We start from the raw sequence: 20,863 nt of genomic DNA, 5'->3' as shown, positions 1-20,863 counted from the left end.
AAATTTTAGCTTCTAATAAATGGTGCCTCCTCTATCCTGACAAGAAGATCCTCACGATTCTTTGGCACACCGTGTGATTGTTGCTTCAGAATAAGCATGATCAATTTTAGCCTCATGGTACCTTTGATTAATGTTTCTAGGTTGCTTCAAATCTTCTTCAATGAGACAAGAGAAGAACGTGCTGATCATCTCCTGTTCCATCAAGAACGTGCCTACATATATAACACCTCTTACTGAAACTTTCCTTCCCGTAACTGGACAGAGAACCAGTTGGATTAGTTGGTCCATATCTTTGCCTTGACGACGATGGAAGCTACACAATTAACAATTTAATCAATTGTGTCAACTAAAAAGACAAATGGTGGAGGATCATGCATAAGAAAGGCAAACATTGTAATATTATGTTACTTTTAGTCTACTAATATCCAGGAAGCGTTACGCTTTGGCAATGTTAGTATTAAATATTGTATCTAGTCAATGAAAGACTTGCTCATTTAAAATACAATTGTTATAGGAAACGAAAGCAAACGCCTACCTTGGATCAGTTGTATGAACTCTTCCAATGGTAGCGTGCTCATGGCTAGCTATTAGAATTTTTTCCAGAATTTAATTTGTTTTTTTTTAAGTACGGCAATAAAGTCAACAGTCTGGCATCAAGAAGGGCAAGGCTTCAAAATGTTGAGGGACATTTTTTGAGCCGTTGAGCATCTCTTCAATTAGTGTAATTTTAACAGATGCCATGGGAGCCATAATTTTGTCACTGACACTTGCAATCAGTACTAGTAAACAATAAGCAATGTTTTACTTGTGAAGGACCTACATGGCAAAAGCTCGTTTTATAAGATAGAAGATAACTTAAAACCCAAAAATTTGCTGTAGTCCAGATAGTACTCCAGCGAAGAACATCATGGCAGTTGCTCGAATCTTGGCACTAAAGCAGTCCCTTGATCTTAATTTCTTATGATACCATAAAAGCAGAAGACAAGAAACAAGAACATAAGAAAGAATATATCATGGATCATCATACATTATGTTTACAAGGTCAGGTCAGACGTCTAGTTCTAACAATGCTCTCTGCATATAGGTAGGTTCATAGCAACACTACTACATTCTATATTTATGCATAAACTGGGTTTCTTAGCAACAACCAACTTCAAGTAGAGATCCTAATGCAAGTGATTCCATGTTATTGCCTGCTTCTCAATGAGATTGAAGTAACTTGATTCAGGAAAGGAACAAGAAAGGCTGAATTTGTACAACAAGGAACAGTACGCCACGGAACCTGATGCATCGAAATCTCTATATTGCATCTCTTTTGCTCTAATGGTCAATAGACATTTCAGTCACAAATTATAATAACCGGTGATACTATTGACTCAAATGATTTTCTTACTATAAAACAAGCTGAATAACTGTGAAATGCAATGAGACGCATCACCTCTCTTGTCGTATATGCTTCATGCAGCGGTTCTTCGATCTGTAAAGGTGTACATCAGGGGACTTTGAAAATCCTTCACTGCAGTCAAATGGTGGTTTGTTGTTAAAGCAGGATAATCTATTGTTGTTGTGGGCTTTATTCAGAGTTCTGATTCTCCAATGAGCTTTTCTTCGAAAACTGATTAGCTAAAATGTGTGATGTTGTGATCGTTGCAAAGATCATTGATTTGGTGTAGTCTTCAGTATTGTTTCTTTTCTTTTTTGTTGGCAATATATGCTTGTTTTTTTTAAAAAAATAATAATCAAAATTATACTAAACCACATGACTTGAGATGTAGAGCTTTCGAGAATGTACTTCCACATTCTTCATCTAATATAGGTGCCAGGTCCATTAGATAGCTTAAAGTAATCCCAGTTTTTTGACAATTACCTCTCTAAACTCAAGCAATTGAACCAGAGAAGAAAGAATGAAACAGAAAATCCAAATATTTTATTGAAACCAAATCCTTGATGCAGCATGTGGAGTGACACTTCACAAAACATATCCTATACTTGACAGAGTCAATTCTATTAAGCATGCAAAGTTAATTACTGTTAATAAAAAAAAAATTACAAAAGGAAAATGATCAGACTACTGCAAGATGAAAATCAATAGCTTCTTGTAGCTAGAATGGAGAATGTGTCAATGTTTTATTTTAGACTTTTAATTATTTTAACTCTCCTATTACTCAAAATATGTTTTTGTTATAGTAAATAAAGTGCTTGCATACTTCTTTATTTCATTGAGATTAATCACTCAACAAATATTACAACATACAAAAAACAGGCAGGTCATTAATTCAAAGGAGTTCTTAATTTAGTAACCAAACAACAGCCGTATCATTGCTAAATTTAATGAAATGAGATGCATGCTCAAGAAAAGCTTCAATAACACCAAACATGAGGCATCTTAGTTATGCGATAAAACCCATAATTGCCATTGTGAGAACAATTGTTCGATTTTCCTCAAAAAAACCTATAGCAGTATCACTTGGTCTCAACAAAACCTTCAGCTCTCAAAAATCAATCAAAATCAGCTTCTGCTAGCAATGTGCTGGATCTGACTCAAGGTCTGGTGGCTAGGTGCTTCAAGCAGGTTGCACTCGACTGGAAGCCATAACTCCGATACAAAGGCCAAACGCCATGCATGCACAGGCCGGCCACAAGGTTTTAGTCATGAGGAACCAAACCTTAGCTATGAATGGTGCAGAACTTGCTCCAAGTCAGAACTATATATTACTTATAAACAATTATTGGCAGTCTGCTATAGTGGAGAAAAGGAAGATAAAAAATAACCTACCAAATATGAGCAAACAGTTCCTAAGTAATGGTAACAATCAGATGAATTTATGAAACTTCGCAGAATCACCAATAAAAAAAAAAAAGAAAGGCACTTTCGCAGAAACCTTTTAATCCTCGGCAATGTAACACTTATTGCACTCATGCCTGTAAGAATATTTGAAGCCAGCTCTCGTTTACATAAAATTCTCCTGATATCTTCCCAGACGTCAGCAAACACCTACCTAGAAATACTCAAAATCAAGGTAAGAAGAATCATTTGGATTGCTCTTGCCTCCACCAGCCCCACCAAAACCATTTTCGGTGGTCTTCTTCTCCTTACTGGCAAACTGCCCAAAGTCCACTGGGTCTGGAATATGTGGCGGTGTGTTGCTTCGCACCAATGCCCAGTTCACCCCCTCAAAGAACGGGTGTTGTTTAATTTCAGTGGCACCCCTCCTGTATGCAATTCGTTTCTGAGGTTCCTTGACAAGTAGTCCACGGATGAGATCTCGGGCAGCTAGGCTTACAGATGGTTCATCCGGGAACCTCAGTGGCTGGCCTACCACATTGAAAAGAGTGGCACGATTCCCTGAGCCTTTGAAAGGGGTCGTCCCATGCAGCAGCTCGTATAGAAAGATGCCGAGCGTCCACCAGTCCACCGCACTCCCATGTCCCTCCCCTCGAATAATCTCTGGGGCGAGATATTCGTGAGTCCCGACAAATGACATCGAGCGAGCATTCGTTGGCTCTGCCATGAATTCTGGGAGGGGACCATTGCTAAAGCTAACGTCTGATTTAGACTTGCGGTTCCTCTTGGGGAGTATACGGGGAAGGAATGTGGATGGCTGGATGCAGCTCTGCACAACATGATCGTTGTCGAGCATACCATATGCACCGCCATTGCTGCTTGATTGAGTCGAGGGGGATTTAACAAGCGTTGGGCTGACAGAACACCGAAGAGATAGATCAAAATCGGACAGCATGATATGGCCTTCTTCTCTCACGAGCACATTCTCGGGCTTCAAGTCCCTATATACAACACCCAGCATGTGCAAGTACTCCAGCGCGAGCAACACCTCAGAAGCATAAAATCTGTTTCACACAGAAGAAGAAACATGAAAGAAAAAAGAATTTAAGTTGATCAAATAGTGCAAAATGTTATGATGGAAAATTGTACCAAGGGGTCATAACTTCTAAGGTCATGGGAAGATAACCTAGAGTGTTAAAACATGCATACAAAAAAAACAAATCACTGAAGGAAGGGTGGGAGGTCTAAATGCATTTATATGACTCCAGATGAGGAATTTCTTAATATATGCAGAAGAAGGTTCCAAGGATTAATAGTTGAGTACACAAAATGATGTAAACATGTTAACTTTTTGCCCTATCAACTGAACCAAGAACCTGGAACCTGAAACGATCAGTTTGGGCCATTTCTTTGGAGCAAAAAAAAAACAAAATTTTTGTTTCTTCCATAACATGGTTCCAGAGAGACAGCTTGAATTTTGTCCAAAAGGTACCAGAAGAAGTAGAAATTATGTATTGATTATGACCTTCATATGCATTATCAATCATTCGCTGCTGATAATTTTATTTTTTTACACTTAATGCATGTTTTCCTCATTTTTAAATATTTAAAGGCCATTTATCTAATACATAAGATAATACTGACATCTCTCAGCCAAGACATGCATAGGAAGGACAAATTTTATTTCACCTGTACCCTTGGTTTCTAGAATGTAGGATAGCATATAGATGAATTATGCATACATACATGCATATGTACTTACATATGTGTGCGCGCAAGGCAATATAATAATTTCTCTCTTCAGCATTAATACTTAAATTTTAGCACTAAGATTGGCTGCAGGACAGAAAATATCACTGCTGAATCTTAGAAAATTTTTAGTTCTCTTTCAGCTGAAATATTCAGGTATAACCTCAGCAGACAAGGAAAAAATATGTAAACAAAAATACATAAAGAAAAACTACAAACACCAAGAAAGAAATAAGAGAGTGCAAAAAGGCCTAATGGACAAACGCAAAACATGAAAATCATTGTTAATGAAAGAGTACAGGCAAAATGATATCAAGCATCACCCATTAAGAGATTACTACATCTCTTTATAATGATGTGGGAAGAAAGTAGACAATTATGGAAAAGGAAAAAGCTGAAGAACTTACCGAGCAGCTTGCTCGCTGAAATACTTGTTGGGCTGCTTCTGCCGAAGAGAATGGAGATTGCCACCACTGCAGTACTCCATCACCAGGCAATAAAACTTCTCAGTCTCAAAATGAGAATACAAAGTTGGCAAGAAAGGATGGTCGAGAAGGCTGAGAATCTCCCTTTCAGTTTGAGCCCGGAGTAGCTTATTTCTACTTATAATTGTGGCCCTGTCCATCACTTTCATTGCAAAGTAGGCACCAGTTCCCCTAAGTTCAACAAGATACACACTCCCAATGTCACCATAACCCAAGCGCTTGAGGAGCCTAAAATGACCCAGGCCAATAGGGGATTCTCTAGCATTTGCCAATTGAATTGCCTCCCAGCGACAATCACCTCCTGTATGCCGCTTGACCGGGGCAGAGGTGCTGCTGTCTATGCTGTTACTTCGAGTGCTGTTGCAGCTACCTTGACTATGGTTGGTAGAGGAGTCACTCAGCATTGCATCACTGGTCTTTGTACCCACTGTTGTTGCAGTCACCCCTGTTGAGGATGAGGTACAAGGTGATGTTGAATTTGTTTCAGAAATGGCTGGCAATTTTGGGCTCGGACAAGGGCTTGGGTAATGGCTTGGGCTTGGAAATAAATTGTTTGTAAAGTTTGTACCATATTTGACAACTGGGTCCAAGTTTTTATTGTTATGCGACGCTTTCGCCGATGTAGCTTCTGAAGTTGCATGGTCTCTCGGACTTGGGCATGGATTGGGGTATATGCCTGACCCAGGGTCAGGTTCTGTTGTTCTTGATGAATCAATGTTGTTCTTGGGAACTGGATCTATTTCATTGTCATCAAATGATTCCTTATCTGATGGCATGGTATTCCTCTGAAATTTTGTGTGTATGAGAATGACATTAATAATGCGCGCGCGCGCACAGAGAGATTAACAATGTTTGCGCATATAGAATGTACAATTTATCGAAGCATACAATTCCTTTTAAGGAGAAAATAACTCAATATGAGTTAAATTTCATATACAGAATGAGAAAGAGCTAGCAATTTATTAAGCATGAAAGCGTGCAATCAAAAAAGAACCAGAATAACCCAAAGGAACAGAAAACATCAATTTTACAATTTTGTTTTTTTAAAAAATCATCAATGAAATGTTTGATGGTTTACTTGTATTAGCTCAACCTTTTTCCAGCTAATTCTTCAAATTGACTACAATATTTATAAAAATTGTATTTACTAAAATATGAATCTATCTCGAGGTCCAGGATAACAATTTCATTGAAAAGGATAAACAAACAAGAACAAAACAACAGAATTTTTAGAGAAACTTTTTCAGCTCAAGATTAAACACAATAGATACTTACAAAATACCAATCAATAAACATCTCCGCAGTACCAAATCAACATGCCAAAAATTTTCAATCAGGTCATGATGGACATTTTCAACGTCATAATAGCTTTATGACATGGTTAATTGCGACAAAAGATAAAACTTGAAATCTTGAAATTAGCAGTCATGAAGAAAGAAATAAAAAGGAGCGTGGAACTAACCAATGTACAAAATATGCTACCAGGATCTGAAGCACCTGTGAATTTGTTCTCAGAATCTCACAAAGAAATATCCTAATTCTCTGCCTTCTCCCCAAAAAATCACAGGCAGAAACCTCTATCTGCACACAAAAGAACTAATAGAAAACTTCCTCCTGGGTTCGGGCAACGGGGTTTTCTTCCTCCGAACCCATCAATGCAGCTGGGAATTACGGAGAATTCGTGGGGCGGGGAGGGGAAAGCGTGGGACCGAGGGAGAGGAGAGGAAATGAAATGGGAGGATATAAGCCGGCCAAGAATCGAACCGATGGACGGAAGCATTGCTAAATATAAGAGAGAAGGAATATAATTTTTAACGGGAGGGGGAGAGAGGGGAGAGACGTGGGAGGGGAACAGGAAAGATGGAAACGGTCGCCAGTGGGGAGAGGAGAAGGAAATGGACGGATGGGCGTTTTATTCTGGCGAAGGCGCGGCGGGAGAGAATCCAATCCCAGCGGATACAAGGACGAAAAAAACGTGTTGTGCTCCGGGAATATTTGTGCGGCTGGTTCAGCTTAACCACTTTGCCAACCACTGACGAACCCCGTGGACTTGAGTGCTTGGTTCGAGGAAAAACTTCTACTTTTCATTGAAATATATTTTTTTGAGAAGCTTCTTAGCGTGCCAATGGCACGCAGATGATCACCAATCAAAAAATCTAAGATTTGATACTGTTATGGTCAATCCTCTCATTGTCTGATCGTCGAAAATAGGTAACTGTAAAGAAAGTCCTCACTGAAGATGTCTCCGACGGAGACTCTCCGACACTCAAGTCAAAGAGGAGACTAGACAACAGTGGAAAAAACCAAGGACTCAGCTTGAGAAAGCTTAAGAGAGCTTGAGAAAGCTAACCAAAACTGTTGCCTTACCCCGTTTTATACTAGAATGTGGTATGGTCCCGCCATTAATGGTGCAGATAACTGGGAAGTTATCAAATCGCTGGAGACTGTCAAATCGGCGTGGGTTGTCAGGTCATCAGAATTAACCCATGTCCTTGGCAAGACAATGTCCCAGGACGGTCGCACAGCATGTCCTTGATAGGACAACAGCCCATAGCGGTTGTACGGCGTTTGGACGAGCTGGCCGACTATATGTCGGTATTCGGTTGTCGGGACGTCGGATGATGATTCGAAAATATCATCGCTGATCTGGTGCTTTGTAGAAGTCGGACGTCGGTTGCCACCTCCGACAGTGAGTCGGTAATATAAATTCGATCATTCGGTTGGTTGGAAACAGTATTGATCTATTCGGCTGGCATACTTTCGGCCGAATATTGTCGGCAGTCGTTGGTGGAGTCGTCTATCCGTCTGGTGGGTAGAGTCGGATGTCGGTCGGACCGTTTTGAAAATAAGTCGGCATATAGGGGTCGATCGATATATCCCAACAGATACAATACTAGTATTTGCACAACCAGCACATATCCAATCAGCTTAGGTGTAAAAGGTTTGAAACCACCTATTGGTAGAATAGATATTGTAGGATTATGCATTAATAGTTGGGTACTTTTAGCATTTTGAAATTTGAATATTTTCTTCGTAAAAAATCAAGTTACATCTAAAGGAGGAAGTACTCAGAAGGGTTCGATTACCAAATGAGAGAACTAGGGTGTGCTACTTTTGAAAGGAGAGAACTGGGATGTTTTTAATTCCCAACAAGTAAATACCTTGCATTATATATTCTTAATCTCAATACCTTAAGTTTTGATCTACCTCCCTCTATTGAGATCATGCACAGACAAATTGCAAACCCTAGCACCTTGCACTTTGAGTTGCAACACATGTTGCAGCTAGTTGTATCGGCTAGCCTTTGAGATATCCACATGAATGGATCCATGAAAGAGGGCTAGCATGCTCACGATTGCTACTGGGGTTCATGAATATATGTAAAGACATGGTTTTAACGATTTTGATATTTCAATATGAAGAGAGAGAACCCAGTGCAATGGTAATGTGGTTCTATTATAATTTGGAGATCACGGTGTTGTTCTATTATAATTTGGAGATCATGGGTTTCAAATATAAAAATAATCTTTCCGTCTCGGAGGATAAGGCTTCATATATTTGACCCTTCATGGACCTCGTAATAGTGACAGTCTTATCCACAGCTGTATCTTTTCTATATAATTCAATATGAACATATTTTAATTTGTTAGATGTTTATTAAGAAAAATGATCTGTCATGATAACGATTCGCCATGTATTTAGTGATCTTTTGAGTGGCAAAAAGTAAATTATATTTAATTATATGCCTTGATATTGTTGCAAAAACAAATCAAACTTCTCTAGAAAAATGCTCATAGAAGGATAGGGTATAAATGATCCATGAGCATAGGCATTATGGCACCAGATGTGTTGCCATGATCACTAAAGTAATTAATGATCCCTGCATCAAGTAATTATCAAGCATTGTTAATTTATAAATTCACAAGCTCTAGCAAAACTACTTGCATCCTATTAATAAGTTAATATTATTTTCACAAATTTCATCATTCTAGATCACCTAATTGTTACTCCTTTCATTGGATTTCCTGACCTTGGAAGGAAACATGACATTAAAAGAACAGCACCCACGATTCGAAGGAAATCCATATAATTAACCATATATAGAAGTTTGACAATATTTTTAAAGTGAAACACCATTCCAAAATGCATATGCAGAGTGAAAATAAAACAAAATTGAGTAAATTGCTAATTATCACTTCTCAATCTATGCACAATGTGAGATCTCTGCCCTACATATTTTTCACAATAAAAGATATTTGCGTCTAATGAATTTATTATGAACTATTCTTTTTCAAGATATCTTTCTCTCTCTTGAGATCGGTACAATTAATTAGAACACAAGCTCAACTTATTCCATCTTAAGGTTCGATTACAAACTCAATTATGAAAAAATTTTTTAGGATTCATGGGACATCTCTTAAAAATTGTGCTTAGATATGGGAACTAAAATTACTTAATTTATAGGTTTAGTACTAATACAGATTCCTAATTCAAAATTTGTTGTTTGATAATGAATCCAGTTCATCAAAAATAGGATTAGGAGCTAATATTCTAAAAATTTAAATAATAATTTTCTAAAATGAAAACTAAGTATTCTAATTTTTATTAGATTTCATTATGGTAGATTTTTGAGTCCTTGTTAAAATCCAACTTTATTACCATATAAAGATATGCAATAAGAATTGAGATATAATGCACCACTCATTACCATCTAGGCTACAGTATTTCACTGCTTTGCTTAGTAGCATGATGTTTGTATTGCTCTTCCACAATCTTATTTTTTAAGTTGCTCCTATTTTGCTCACTACTATTATAGGAATCGCTTTTGCTTTCTTTTTCCTCTAGTTACTAAGATGTTTTAGTTTGCTCGGTTATGCTTTGTCTGCATGGATGCAACAATAATGTTTTATTACTATCGAGAAATTTCATGAAACCTTTAACATTCTCTCTCCCTCCCTCCTTCCCTTTCTTGAGAGGCTAGAAATATTCCTCCATGATCTCTAAACTTTGTTTCCTAACATCCCAAGGCCCAGAATCTCAATCTCACTATAAATATAAAAACCCATTCCCCATGCTTCCTGACCAGGTCATTCAAATATGACATAGATCTCCATCAGTTTTAAGTTCTTTCTTGGACATTAAGAAGCATAGTCTTTGTTGGGGTCTTCCACTTAACTATTATCCACAAAAAAAATAACATACTACGTGGCATTTAAAAATAAAAAATCACCTTATTTTATGAACCACATTAAATTATATGTGAATTAGTACATTTTAAAGATAAAAAGTGAATTAGATAATATCCTTTTGGATTTATTTTTATATTTGAGTCTATCTAATTAGAGATATAAGTTTGAGCATTTAACTAATATTCATATCTATATTTATATTCATTAAAGAAAAATATATACGAAGATGGATAGATAACTATACAATCCGTATCCAAGTATTCGATTTTTTATTTATAGTTATATTTAATTTTGTGTCGCACTCATGAACTTAAAAAAAAAAAAATCATATTAACCAATATCCATAATTATATTCATACTTTTTAGTATCCAATATATATCAATATCTATTTAAAATAAATATAGATATAAACTTTTGTATTTGATAAGTCTCCATATCCACATCCATATTCACTAAATATAAACAAATGTGGATATAAATATACTAGTATCTGGTTTCAACCTCTATATGTCCTACACCAATTCACAAATTGTCCATATCCTATGTGTGGGAGGCATTGATATGAATTAGAATAAAAATATAGAATCATTGTGATAATGCAATGCAGATGCAAATTCTCTGCATATATTTGTATCAAAAAAACTCTCCGTATATATGTACAGATCAAGCGACTATATCCTAGATTCGTTGGCCAAGATCTGATCCTTTCTTTGCTTTTCCATTGTTCAAAGTCATGTCAAAATTTTAAACTTCTCCATCATCGACATGAGCTCGATTCCTTTCTCTCCATTTCCCAACCTAGCGTGCAAAAAGAGCTCGCCAAATTAATTGGCTTGTCTGCCTAACAGACAACCCATCAAATATTTATTATATATTACAAATTTATGTACCAATATTATATACATATATGGTGGAGACCAAATAACTTCTTTGCAGAGGGAACAAGCTACCTTTCATTAGATCCTATTCTTTTCAAATAAAAGCCAAACTCTCTCCCTCCTGGCCCCTCCATTCAACGGTCCCCACCCTATCCTCCAAACCTTCCCCTTCTTTCCCTTCCATGCTACCAGCGGCAACGTGGCTTTCCGAGCCCGTTTCCCAGTTCGAATTTAAAAGATCCGTGATCCACTCACCACCCTTAAGCCCTGCTCGCGCAGACGCACGCTGGTTATATACGCTCGGTGTGGAAAAGACGTTCCCTCTTCCCCACCGTCGGTGATCACAACCAGACCCGATTCAAATCGAGAGAGATCCACGTGGGCGAGCGCGACCACGCTCCCCCTCTGAGATCGTCGCCTCAGACGGACGGCTGTGATCTTCTGAGAATTCAAATCCAACCCCTTCCCTCCATTAAAAATAATAAAAAAAAGAAAATAAGTAATCCCCATCTCTTTCCCATTCTCCTCCCCCTTCCTCTTATTCCGTCCCCCTTGTCCGAGAGAAAACAAAAACCTTTCTCCAGTTCCCGGATCCCCCCTTCGCCCCCAATGCGGAGGATACCCCTCCAAACCCTAACCCTTACCCTCTTCTCCCTTGACATCTAGGTTACGGATAGGGTTTCTTCGTTCCCTTCTTGGCTTCCTCGGCCTTCTTGCTCGATCTCGTAGCAAGAGCAGCCGTAGAAGAGCAAGGTCAGGATCGGGTCCCTTTAGGAATTGGATCTTAGGTTTAGGGTTTCGGAGATGTCGAGCATGAACCGCCGCTCATCGGCACCGTCCTCCTCATCCGCCCCCGCTTCCTCGGCGCTGGCGAAGAGGCCAGCGGTGGAGAATGCCGCCAAGGTCGCAGCAGCTGCCTCCGATCAGGCCAAGAAGAGGGTCGCGCTCGGGAACATCACCAATCAGAGCAATGCCGGAAGGAGCGCTGCTCGGCTGCCGGGGACGAAGGGAGCCCATGTGGGTAAAACTGGCGTTGGTTCTTCTGTTCTTTCTTTCTCTGATGGCATCGTGGGTTGGAAAGATTGCTGTTTTGTATATAATCTGGATCCTTTACTGCATCCTTTTTGAGTTCTTTTATTTATATATTTTTTTTCTTGGATACGTGCTTTAAGGTTTGACGTGATTTCAGTTTGAGTTATGTTGGATTCCTGATATATATTATGGATGTTCAGAAAGTCACTGCATTATCTTTATTTGGATTTCATTGAATTGATGACTGAAAGTTGGAATTTAACCTCTAACTCTCATGTTCATTCGCTAAAGAAAAAATATGATATCAATAGCTAGAGATCTTTGTAGCTTTGTATTTATAAGCCTTTTCCCGGGGATTATAATATTATTTAGAGCGCCAGAAGTTTTAAAATTTGAGGGTTTGGAATTATCGGCTATTCTTACATATGTACATTATCATTATTATTCTTTATCACTATATAACCGAACCTCACGATGCTTATGAGTAGTTCTGGGTAGATGGGGCATTCTACAGGTATTTGCCACGAATGCTTGAATTTTCAGGTCCCTTGAAACATTTTTCTTGCAACCAAACTTGCAGGATAAATGAAAATGATAATTTTTTCATAATAGAGAACAAAATCTATTTTGCTTATGTTCAGGACCTTTCTTTTGTGGATCTTCTTCATCCCTCTGCTTGTATGATTTTCAGATTTTTGTTTCCTTGTTACCATTTACTCCTACTTCCGTTGTCAATCTTGCTGATCCTTTTTAGAGCATGCTCCTTCCTTCCTCATGCCTGTTTTGTACTTGCGTTTTCTTGAAGTATTCTCATCATGCTTGTTGGTTGAAGGAATGTTTGATGGGCTTATTTTTTATGTTATTTTAGGGCCCTTAGCCTAGTTGATTGTTTATGCGGTTAGCATTTTTCAGAAAGATCCAGTTCGTTATCATAATCTTACGAATCTAATTGTTTATGTTGTTAGCATTTTTTCAAAAGGATCCAGTACATTATCACAATCTTTCGACAGTTGATCCTTAAGAAAAAAATTGAACTGCAATGAGTTCAAATTATTTTCTGGGTATTGGTAAAGTTTCACATTACCATGATACTAGCCTCTAGGATCAAATCTGGGATGTAGTTAGTGAGAACTTCAACTATAGAGATAGAAGAAACACCAGGAAAGAATATACCCTTGATTGTTGAATGTGCCAAATCTTCAGAAAAATGGTTATGTAAAATTGTATAGTGATATGCAATGCAAACTTAAAAATGATTAGTTCATATGAAGAATAATACAAGTTGCAAATAATCATTTAGAAAATTTGCTGAGGCTGAATGACAGAAAACTCCAAATATAAGAACATGCTCGAGAGAAAATGGTAATAATGACATGATGGGCTACATCTGAATATGCACGTGTTAATGGACCATGCACACAGATACAGAATGGCTTCCAGTAATGTTTTGTTAATAACCTTCTGACAAAGTTCTTTTGATGCATCTAAAAATCTAACCTCTTTTGCAATGCATGCTCAAGAAATTGAACTGGATATAAAATTGAGTTGCAACTACTAAATGCTATGTAGAGCATTAAACCGAACCTGAAATTTATATCTAAATTCAAATGTTTTGTTATATTGCCTCTTCTTCTTCTTCAGCCTAAACAAGTCTTTTTGAGTCATTTTGCTCGTCGTCAGAATTTCCAGTTATTTTTTTTCTCATTTTCTCCAATCTCTGACTCATACAATTGCATGCTTCTAACTCTTCTTATTAGTTCAAAATTTTGTTTCATCTATCTCTTTCTGTTAATATTGTTAAAGTTGCAAGATTATTCATTGATGTATTTACTTTCTTGGAGGTTCTTGATGCTGAAACTGTTGCCTTTATCCTGATCTTAAGGCTTGGCTATTCTGTTTTGGTTTCTTTGATTTGATAACATCTAAACATGCCTGTGCTTGCGCCAATTACACCCTTCTCTGACCATGACATATACCTTCACTGCTTATATTTACATCTAAACCCTGGTGTTTTTGCAACATTGCATGGAAACAGATGCTGCCCAATCTTCTTTGTAGAACCATTCTGATTTGAACCTGAAACATGATAGTTGCTGTCCTTTTGCTGGGACTAATTGGGACTTCATTTAGAACTGTCTCCTATAGCCGATAAGGTTTCTATGCATTACAAAAATGTACAATGATTTTTATGTTAAAATTTTTGTCGCATATATTATATTTATTGAAATTCAAACTATATTTTGAATTCTGTATTATCTTTTGTGCTTTAGAAAATGGTTTGCTGGTTTTAGATTTGAACTTCGAACTCTATGTATTGAATCAGTTCCCTATTATGCACTTTTTTCTTATAACCATGGTGGGCATGGCCGGACAGCTCAGGTTGTTTCTTTTCCTTGTTTGTTGAAAATATTTCTTGTTAAATATTTAATCTGATGTTTTTTTTTCCTAATTCTAATTAGAATGGAAGCACTACAAGTTCCACATTGAATGTGAAGAAGGGATCCATGACATGTGTTCATGATACAAACTTGCCTAGAAGCTCTGCGGCTGCATCAGCCATTGTGAAGCCAGCTGCAACCATACCTGCATCAGCGGCAGCGAAGCCAGTTGCTACCGTATCTGCATCAGCTGTTGTGAAGCCTGCTGCTACCATATCTGCTTCTGCCGATGTGAAGCCAGTTGCTACTATTTCTACCAAGGACATTTCACTTCCAGTACATGATGGGCCAACATCCAGTGTTGGTACTTGTCTAGCACCTTGCAGTACTGTCATATCTCCCAATCCCTCAGGAGATTCTGTTTCATTAGCTGAAACTATGTCTACATGTGACTCCATGAAAAGTCCAGATTTTGAGTATATAGACAATGGTGATTCTTCAGCAGTTGCTTCTCTGGAGAGGCGGGCAAGTGATAATTTTCACATCTCTGATCGTGCAAATGCAGCAGGTTTGTCTTTCTGACCAAAGCACCCCTTCAACTAATTAAATTCATGACTTGTATTAACTTCATTATATGTTATTTGGTAAAAGCTCACCTTTTTCTCAGTTCTGTTCTATGAACTAGTAACTTTAAGAGCATCTATGTTCTTGAATCTTGCAGTTGCCTGTTTGTTAAATTGATATATGTTCTTAATATTAAATAAGTTAGCTATATTTTACTAGGATCTACATGGAAGAGGGATGTTCCTTGGGCAATGGAAACAGATGATATTTTTGATGTTGACAACAATCACAAGGATCCACAGTTTTGTGCAACACTTGCATCTGATATATACAAGCATCTACGGATAGCTGAGGTGACATTTTCCTCCTTGTGTATGTTTTTTATTTTTTTTGTTTATCAGTCATTGGGACTTGATCCTTGACATTTTAGACAGCGAAATGCAAATTTCTTGATGCGCTGTATGTCTTAATATATTTGGTTGCTGTGGAAGGTTTGTCAGGAAAAAAAATCTTATTGTTCATTTTTACAAGTTCTAGATGTGCAAAATTAAATACTACATATGCAAACTTCCTTTAGGAATTGCATTTTTTTTTTCAAGTTTTACAGTTTATTATAGAACTTAATTTTCTGCTAAATCTGACCAAATTCACTAATATTCTCATTCCACTCGTGCATATTTGTACGTTCATCATGTGATCCACAACTTACTATGTCACTCCTGTGTGAGACTTCTGCTGGTGTTCGATACTAAAATAATAAAGGATTTCCAATATATCTCTATCACATTCTTTAGTTCTATTTATTCCTCAGATGCAGTCTGATTCTTAGCAATAATTTCATACAGATGCAATATTTGCTGTTCCTTAATCATGTGTTGATTTGCAAATATTTTATATTTTTTCGGTATCTGGAAGATTTCATGTGCAGTTAGCGGACATGCTCAGGGAAGTAGGGTCCAAAACATGTCATTGGGGCTTGAGTTCCTCATGGTGGTGGCCCTTTAAGGGACAACTGGCAGAGAAATCCAGTTTAAGTTTCTCTATACATGGAAAGAGTCATGCATGCATAAGCGGTATGCTGAAGTAAGAATCTTCTGAATCGTACATCAACAATTATTAACTGATAAACACCAAATCTTCTAGTTGATATGTTTACGTGTCGGGTGGTCTCCATGTTATTGAAGTTTACAAAACCTTGTAGCTTGGAATAATTTCACTGATCAAATTTATCTGGCTGTTTTTTGTTATAGATTTTCTTTTTTTGCCTTGGAATGTACATGTGAAGTTGTGTTGCTGAGTCCCTACTTGTTTATTGTTTTGTCTCAAGCTTTGTGTTTTAGATTGTTGTTCAAGTTTTAAATTTATTAAAAGCAGGTAATATTTTCATACGTGCATGTCACCTATCTGGATGAACACCTGCTCAGTTGTGCTCGTATCTAAGCCTTTAAATTTGCTTTTATTCCAGATATCCCAGTTGATCTGTTAAATATTAGTAACCTTCTGTGCTGTTGGTTGGATTTTTTTAATTAATTGTTATCTGTTGCATTTTTTTCACTCTGACAGACTAAGAAAAGGCCTTCAACTGACTATATGGAAAGGGTTCAGAAGGACATCAATGCAAGCATGCGTGCCATCCTAATAGATTGGCTTGTAGAAGTAAATCTAATTTCAGTAACCAATTTTGAATCCCTTCATTCTTTCTGTGATTAAATCCCCGATTTTAATTCAATTGCAGGTTGCAGAAGAATATCGTCTTATACCTGATACATTATACTTGACTGTTAATTACATTGATCGGTATCTTTCTGGCAATGAGATGAATCGCCAACGATTGCAACTGCTTGGTGTTGCTTGCATGCTGATTGCTGCGTAAGATCTCTATGCAGTCATGAATATATTCTTTTTTATGCATTATTTTTAACCATCAACAAGGTGAATTTGATCTTTGCAGAAAATATGAAGAGATATGTGCCCCACAAGTGGAAGAATTTTGCTACATAACTGACAACACATACTTCAAGGATGAGGTCTGGCAGTCTTTCAATCCAACTTATATTTTGGTAGTTCTTCTTGTGCTGTTTGCTTAAGGTCTATCTGTGCAGGTTTTACAAATGGAAGCTGCTGTCTTGAAGTACCTGAAGTTTGAAATGACAGCTCCAACAGCCAAGTGTTTTTTGAGGTACTGTAAGTAGGCTTTATTCATCATATTATGTATATATGTCTCGCAAAATGTTTTACTGAACTTATGATCTTCTTGTTATTCACAAAAGGAGATTTGTCCGTGCTGCCCAAGGATGTGATGAGGTAACTCCATCTTTGGTTTTTCATTAGATTTTCTCTTTGTTCATTGTTGTGCAGGCTTTTTCATCCTCATTGCTTTTCTCTTTCATTTTTCTTTTCCAGGTTCCTCTGTTGCAGCTTGAGTTCCTTGCAAACTATGTCGCAGAGCTATCACTTCTTGAGTATAACATGCTATGTTATTCTCCTTCACTAATTGCTGCTTCTGCCATATTCTTAGCAAAATTCATACTGCAACCAACAAAGAGACCTTGGGTACATACCAGTGAAATTAGACCACAATTATTTTGTCTGTTGAAATAATTATCTAAGTTCTCACATTGAGGAAAAGTTCATAGATATCACATGTTTGAACTTGTCAAAGTACAACTTGTCCTACACGATCAATGTAGATGTAGAACCAACATCCGTTCCAGCATGTTCATATTCCATATTATGGATCTAATATCTTTATCATCTTTCCACTTGTTGATGTTGTAGAATGCCACACTTGTTCATTACACTTTATATAAGCCATCTGAACTCTACGATTGTGCAAAGGCTTTGCATCGTCTTTTCCTTAATAGCTCTGGAAGCAGCCTGCCTGCAGTCAGGGAGAAGTACAGTCAGCACAAGGTAATTCCACTTTTTCAGCTGCTGTTATCTTGTGTGCAAACTATCTATTCAGACTCATCACAATTACATCTTTTGATTTTCACAGTTCAAGTTCGTGGCCAAGAAAAACTGCCCTCCTTCAATTCCTTCAGAGTTCTTCCAGCATCCGATCAACTAGAAGTCATTTGTGCAGCATCAGATCCAATTCTTTGTTGGAGTATTCTGCCACATGAGTTCACCACTGATTGAGACCACTAGGCTGCGTGAGGCTGCAGTATTCTGTGGCTTTTGCATTGCTTATGCTTCAGTTATGTGTTAATTGATCGATGGGCGTTCTGATTGTAGATTTCATAATGCAGACAAACCTTTCATCCTGTTAATTTTATGATTGTGGCTTTGGCGCAATGTCAGCTCAAGGTGTGTTGGTGCATTTTGCGTAGTGGTATCACCGTAGTAATCTCTTCATGTAGATGTATATCTTGTGTCAGGTTCTAAGCCAGAAAGCATTCTAAAACAAAGTTACCTGATTCAGGGAGAGCATAAACTACTGGGCAAGCCCTTCCCCGATTGATAGCTTATACTCTTATGCGGGTGCTCTCTTGTTTTCTAGATTATCATGGGCTGTATTTTGACAAACTACGGCCTCCCTGATGCCAGATGTGAAGCAGAGAAATGGTCACAGGTCAGTTACCTTGCTGCAAGGCTGTGATAAAGGTTGGCCTGACTGGTTCGAAATTTGTGGAACAGAGACAGTAGTATCTTGTGTCTTCTAATCTGGGTGGATAACCATATTGGTTAGAGGGCTTTCTACAACTAGAGTTGATGTATACCAGCTGAATGCCAGATATCTGGTGAATCGTTCATTCCTTGACCTCACCAACATTTCTGTCTGCAGCTTAATATCATGGTGGAGAGCGCCGGCTGGTTTTATTGGTAAAGTTAGTAGGTGTGGACTGTTATCCATTGGAGTTGAAGGCGGTCCCGCGGATGGCCACCTTGGACGGTTGTGGTTGTGGGTGTCGGATGCTCGCCGAAACGGTCAGAGTGCTCAGCTGGAGGGAATACTTCAACCAGCCCAGACTCCCAAAGTCCCGTCGTCACCGGAGACCGTGCCTGGACGTCCCCATGATTATAAGGATACTGCAGTGCTAATAAACTCGATTTCTTCTACGTGAATCCTGCGCAGATTTTCGGAAAAGGGGAACACAAGAGTGCTCAGCGCCGTTCCGTTGTCAACGCCCATCAAGCTCGGCCATCTGTTGTGCCACGTTCCATGCCGCATGCCTTTTCCTTTTGCCATTAGGAATTATAGCCATAATCGAAGTCTCCCTCAAAAATCTTTTTTTTTTTTTTTTTTTTTTTTTTTTTTAATTTAAGACAGATGATTTAGTATTGTGAACAAGCCACCTTTCTTTTTTGTTTTTGTTTTTGTTGTTGTTTTGTGCGCGCAAGAAGCCGCACCAAGTCTGGAATACAAACTGTAATCGAATTAGGACTCCGCATCCAAACCATACAAAGGAATGATCCTAAAACCCTAAACCCGACCTTCAAAATCCAACACTCTGTGCCGCGAGCTCCAGTTCCTACCCCTCAAGGCCGATCTATCAATCCCAGATCCGCGTCGAGCTCGATCCTCCCAAAGGGTTTATTTCTTTCTCTCTTTCTTACGCTTATAGCCGTTTTGATTTCGCCGAAGATCTGAATATCCCCTTTTTTTTGCCCCTCATCTCGATAAATTTATCGATTGCATATGAACAAGCTTTGATCGTCGACGCCGACTTGTCGATTTTCATTACTTATATATTCTTGTTTTTCGCGGTTTGACTTGGGGTTTTGGATTTCTGGAGTCCTTTTGCCTATTCGTGGTGTCTGTCGGCTATATTCCATCATTAATTGAGTGATCGAAAGTTTCAAGAGACCGACATCTCGGTTATATCTGGTTTGCTTGAGTAGTTGCTTTGCCATGTCTCACTAATAATCTGCCTATGTTTTGAGGGTTTCTTTATATCTTGCTTTGTTGATGAAACCTAATTAAATTGGTCATCTGAATGAGGTTTCTAGGAATGCTTTCTTGAAATGAGGCATATTTTTCCCCTCGAAAAGATGCTTTCTGCTGAAAGATTACAAGTCAGAGTTTTCTTTTTCTTTTTCTTTTTTTTTTTAAAGTAACTGCATATTTTTAAAATAATATCAGTCTTAAAATATTGTACCTTTTAGCAAGAGAATCTCAATTTTGGTATTTTTTTATTCAAGTTTTCTTTAGTTATTTATAGAATAAACTTCATTCAAATTTATCTGACCATATATAATACAAGGCATTCTATCCCTGGCATTCTAACCTGTTGGTAGACCATGCACGAGGACGCATAAAATGACATTTTATAACCAGGACTTACCTGATCTTTTAGTGACTAACATGAGTTTTTTTTTTTCCAACAGTATGAGTTCGTTTTTCGTGATGTATGCTTCCTTTTATGATAGTCGTTTTGCACTCTATAATTCTACTATTTTCTTATTTTGTATTTGAAACAGAGGAAGTTTCTGTCTAATCTATTTGTTATCTCACCCTCTAAAAGGATATGATGGCTAAGTAAAAGGTTTGAGTAAGAAAACTTATTGGTGCTGATTAGGTCTAGTTGGGGGAAAAGGTAGAGGGCCCTTGTCCTTGCTCAAGTTGTAGCATTGTGGCTTTCGCAACCTCTTCGACAGCAAGTTTTTCATGCACATGCATGATGTTGGGTTGAAAGAGAAGGCGTGGGCTGCATTCTAAGTTGGAATGCTAGCCTAGACTTTTCCCAATATTTCATATACAGTCCCAATGACCATCTAATCGCTCTCAATTTTTCTTCGCTGATAATTCCTTCAAGCTGATCCTTATGGTCTACAAGTTTTTGTGTTCTTTGCCTTCTT

The 20,863-nt window shown here is 37.9% G+C and overlaps 2 protein-coding genes across 3 annotated transcripts; one reads left to right on the top strand and one right to left on the bottom strand.

Moving 5' to 3' along the window:
* Positions 1–2,484: 2,484 nt before the first annotated feature.
* Positions 2,485–6,908, bottom strand: LOC105040887 (serine/threonine-protein kinase RHS3). Of its 2 annotated transcripts, XM_029263314.2 has the most exons (4): positions 6,482–6,908; positions 5,588–5,804; positions 4,942–5,464; positions 2,485–3,849 (listed from the first exon to the last, which is right to left on the bottom strand). In XM_029263314.2, exons 2-4 carry the CDS (start codon positions 5,793–5,795, stop codon positions 3,000–3,002), a joined length of 1,581 nt encoding a protein of 526 aa, XP_029119147.1. In that variant the 5' UTR covers positions 5,796–5,804; positions 6,482–6,908; the 3' UTR covers positions 2,485–2,999. The 2 variants fall into 2 exon arrangements, with proteins under 2 accessions (XP_029119147.1, XP_010915930.1); XM_010917628.4 differs by having other exon boundaries at positions 4,942–5,804.
* A 4,700-nt stretch (positions 6,909–11,608) lies between these two features.
* LOC105040888 (cyclin-A1-4) lies at positions 11,609–18,386 on the top strand. The gene is made up of 11 exons (XM_010917629.4): positions 11,609–12,104; positions 14,579–15,065; positions 15,281–15,414; positions 16,625–16,717; positions 16,797–16,930; positions 17,013–17,088; positions 17,164–17,240; positions 17,332–17,365; positions 17,465–17,614; positions 17,840–17,974; positions 18,060–18,386. The coding sequence occupies exons 1-11, from the start codon at positions 11,892–11,894 to the stop codon at positions 18,129–18,131; spliced, it is 1,605 nt and encodes a 534-aa protein (XP_010915931.1). The 5' UTR covers positions 11,609–11,891; the 3' UTR covers positions 18,132–18,386.
* The last annotated feature ends 2,477 nt before the right edge of the window (positions 18,387–20,863 follow it).

The sequence above is a fragment of the Elaeis guineensis genome, chromosome 3 (genome assembly GCF_000442705.2).
Source record: "Elaeis guineensis isolate ETL-2024a chromosome 3, EG11, whole genome shotgun sequence".
Taxonomy (NCBI): Eukaryota; Viridiplantae; Streptophyta; class Magnoliopsida; order Arecales; family Arecaceae; genus Elaeis; species Elaeis guineensis.
This window is presented reverse-complemented; position numbering and strand designations above follow the sequence as displayed.